The following is a 3,667-nucleotide window of genomic DNA, read 5'->3' as shown; positions in this document are numbered from 1 at the left end:
AAAGTCTGCACCCTTTCCCATTTAATCCCTACTTTCACTTCATATTTGTGGGTTTTTTCCCTCCCTCTTGGCGTGTCATTATGTTTTCATTAATGTATCAACAGCAGGGAAGCTGTTATGGCTTTGTCCCTTGTATTGTCTTCTCCATCTGGACCTTGGAGTTGGGAGATCCTTGAAATCCATCTCTTATGTGACTTGTAGGCAGAACCAGATGCTTTACTTCCGCCTTGCCGGCCAGTATTTCTCTCCAAGCTCTAAGACAATGATTTCTGGCTACTTTTTTTTTCCTTAAATCTGACTGCTGCTAACCCTGTGTTTCTTTCATTAACAGATTAGCTTTACATGAAGCCTGCCCTGTTGTATCCAGTGCCTGGAGAGAAAGCTCTGAGGAGAAAGCCAAGGGCAAACCACACCTCTGAGACAGTCCATGGGGACTGTACCAGATCCTCTGAGATCTGCCAAGCTTTCCCTGGCCACAGCATCTGAGGAGGAGGACCACCTGGGAGACCTGCATCCTGCTAAGCACCAGCCCCAGTTACCCAGTGGAGAGAAGGCCAGCAATGGCTTCCCATGCACACCATCCAGCTCTGCTGGAGTTTGCTTGTCTGACCTGAAACGCACAGCGGCTGCCAGCACACAGAGGTGTGAGCAATGCTGCGAGGATGATGATAGCCAGCGTGAAGCCTTTCCTCCTGGGATCTCCAGCAAAGCTGTGGAGGGGTGTCCTGCATCCATAGAGCCTGCTGCACCAGCACCAGCAGCACCCCCTGCAGCAGGAGCCCCCTTGTCGGGGTGCAGGCCAGAGATGATGCCAGCCCCACAGAGCTCCCGGCAGTTTGTGCAAGGCAGCCAGGCAAAAACAAGCTCCCTGACTCAAATAGATGACTCTGTCCTGAAACCTCACGGGACTGATGATCAGCCAGCACTTGAGGTGTTGAATTATCCTTCCCCGGGTGACCCTGTCAGGGGTAATGAGTCCTGTCCTGCTTCTCAGGCAAACCTTCTGCAAAGAGGGGAGAAAGATGGGGGAGCGGAAAAGTCAGCAAGGCACACAGAAGCTGCCCTGGGGACAGACCCACAGGCCAGTTCGGAGGCGAAAAGTGGAGCTGCAGACACCACGCAATTGCATCCTACAGATAAGACTGAAGAGGTGCAGAGCAGCAAGGCACCAGCCCAGTCTAGCCACGAGAGCCAGCATCCCATGCACAGCGCGGACCCTGGGCTGGGGAATCCAGCCTCTACCCAGCTCTCCAGATTCAGAGAAACAGGTACAATGACGGTTCAGGCAGAGAGCAGCTCTTTAACTCAGGAAGCAGTAAGCAGGACATGGCGAGATGCCGAGGTTCAGGCTGTGGCTACCGTGGAGAGCAAATCAGCCTCCACCAGTCCCAGCATCCTTGCTGCCTTCCTAAAAGGGAATCCTCCTCCAGAGGAGAAGGAAGAACTGCACATAATTTACCAAGGAGGGATGGGGCTGAGCCAGTGTGCGCTTACTGACAGTTTATCTTCACAGCAGAAGTCCCCATGTTCTCCTGGTACCACGTCAAAATCGACTGTTGTTATGGCTGTGACTGCTTCAGCCCAAACTGAGCCTGTCAAACTGCCTGGGGTCCCATCTGGTGTGGCGTCTCCAGTGTCAGCAGATAATGCAAAACCTACTCTCCCCATGTCCCCTGCAGCCATTACCTCCCAAGAGACATCTGTGGGTAATGGTGAAATGATGAGTGGAGCCCATGAAGGCAAGGGTGCTGCTCAGCTGCCAGTGGATGCTCTAGTCCCATCAAAGCCCATCCCTGCTGGGCAGCTTGCAGTTGACTCCAGTAATCAAACTCCAGCTCAGTCTGGGTCTGGTGCTGGTGAACCAAACACCACTTCTGCTGCTGCTGCCCCAGGAATCCAGAGCAATGTGCAAGATCCTGTCCATGACGCACGAAGCAGTCAGTTATCTTTACTCTGTAGTACTGACAGAGAAGTCAAGGAGAAGGAGACCCTGGGCAGCTCTGAGCAAAAGCCTGCACAAAGTAAGGGTTTGAGTCAAGGGGAGGCCATTCCTAATCAATCCATGGTAAAACCAAAGGAAGACATCTCAATGGTGCTTGATCCTAAAGGAGAGATGAATGTTAGCAGCCAACCTGCTGCTGTCCACATAAAGGCGTCCTCAAAGGATGCAGGTGAAAAGGAGAGCAGAAGCCAGGCAGACACTGGCCAGGCTCAGACAGTCAGCAGCCAGAGCCTGCAGGCAGGACTGATGCCTAAGTTGAGTGTGAGTTCTGCACATTCCACCCTTTCTTTGGAGGCATCAGCAGCTCCCCAGCAGCAGGGCCTCCATGCCAAGGAATCCAGACGCGAGCTTCACGCAGCAGCTCATCCTGCTTCAGCTCAGGCCTTACCAAACCTGGGGGAAAACAAAAAGCATCCCACCCCAGCCATGGAGGCAAAAGTGCAGGTGAAGCAGTCCAAACACGTCAGGGATGTTGTTTGGGATGAGCAGGGCATGACATGGGAGGTTTATGGTGCTTCCCTCGATCCAGAATCCCTGGGAATTGCCATCCAGAACCACTTACAGAGACAAATACGGGAACATGAGAAACTGATCCGGGCCCAGAACAGTCAGACCCGGAAATCCATTTCCTCGGATACATCCTCAAATAAAAAACTGAAAGGGAGGCAGCACAACATGTTCCACTCCATGCTGCAGAATTTTAGGCGTCCCAATTGCTGCGTGCGACCCGCTCCCTCTTCTGTGTTAGACTGACGTGGTTTGCTGGGGTGCATAAATGTCTCTGATGGTAGAGAGAATCCCTGCCCTCAAGTCTTGAGTCCTGCTGTTGTGTTATTGGGGTTGTGATGAAGCAACAGTGGAAAACTGTTCCCTTTTGTTTTTTAAGTAGCCATGCGCTCCATAATGCCGTTATTATTGCCACAGCTGGTGTGTTTCCACTTTACACTCCCATCCTAACTGCTGTCAGATGAAAAGCTAGGCACTTAGCAAAAGCACAAACTTAAATTGACACCTTGCTGCAGAGAGAGCAGCACCTTCTGATATAGCAAGAAGCAGAGAGATTGTCATAAGTATTATGGGAAGTTATTTGTGTGCATCACAAGGCCTTACACAAAGGGGTGGGCTGGGGGAAGCCGGGTAAGGTGAAGCTAAGGTTCAACAGCTGTAAAGAACTAATGCAAGACAACTTTCCTGGTAAGTTACCCACACTGAGGCAAGTCTGAAAAGGTTATGGATATTGATCCCTGAGCAGTCTCACTTCTACTGAGACTGCGGGGCATTGTTCTCCTGTAAGCCCCAGAGAGCGGGGTCTTACCCTCCCGTTGAAATGGAGAGCCAGGCAAAGAGTGAGGAGTAAGGCTGAAGGATTATCTCTTTGGGAGAAGTTAAGTCAATGGGATTTTTATGGCTAGAAGGGGAGGTGAGAGGGTGATATATCCTGTGGGCTCTGTCTCCCCAGACATGTTTAAAGTGTAAGCAGGTAATGCACACAGGGCAGGCAAGGCGCGAGAGAGCACATCAGTAGATGTACCTGCATCCGACAGCGTGGTGCCCTCTCATGCTGTGGCACTCCAGCCAAGTCTTTCAAAATCAGTGAGCTGTTACAGCTCCTCAGCTGGGGAGAGCAGCCCCTGCTCCCAGGTCCTGTGGCACTGAGCACCTCTC

The 3,667-nt window shown here is 51.8% G+C and overlaps 1 protein-coding gene across 1 annotated transcript; it reads left to right on the top strand.

Moving 5' to 3' along the window:
* Positions 1-427: 427 nt before the first annotated feature.
* GPRIN3 (GPRIN family member 3) lies at positions 428-2,755 on the top strand (the record flags this gene model as incomplete). Its single annotated transcript, XM_080623624.1, has 1 exon — positions 428-2,755. One exon carries the CDS (start codon positions 428-430, stop codon positions 2,753-2,755), a length of 2,328 nt encoding a protein of 775 aa, XP_080479750.1.
* Positions 2,756-3,667: the final 912 nt, after the last annotated feature.

This window comes from Psittacula echo (assembly GCF_963264785.1).
Source record: "Psittacula echo genome assembly, chromosome: 1".
NCBI classification, from domain to species: Eukaryota; Metazoa; Chordata; class Aves; order Psittaciformes; family Psittacidae; genus Psittacula; species Psittacula echo.
This window is presented reverse-complemented; position numbering and strand designations above follow the sequence as displayed.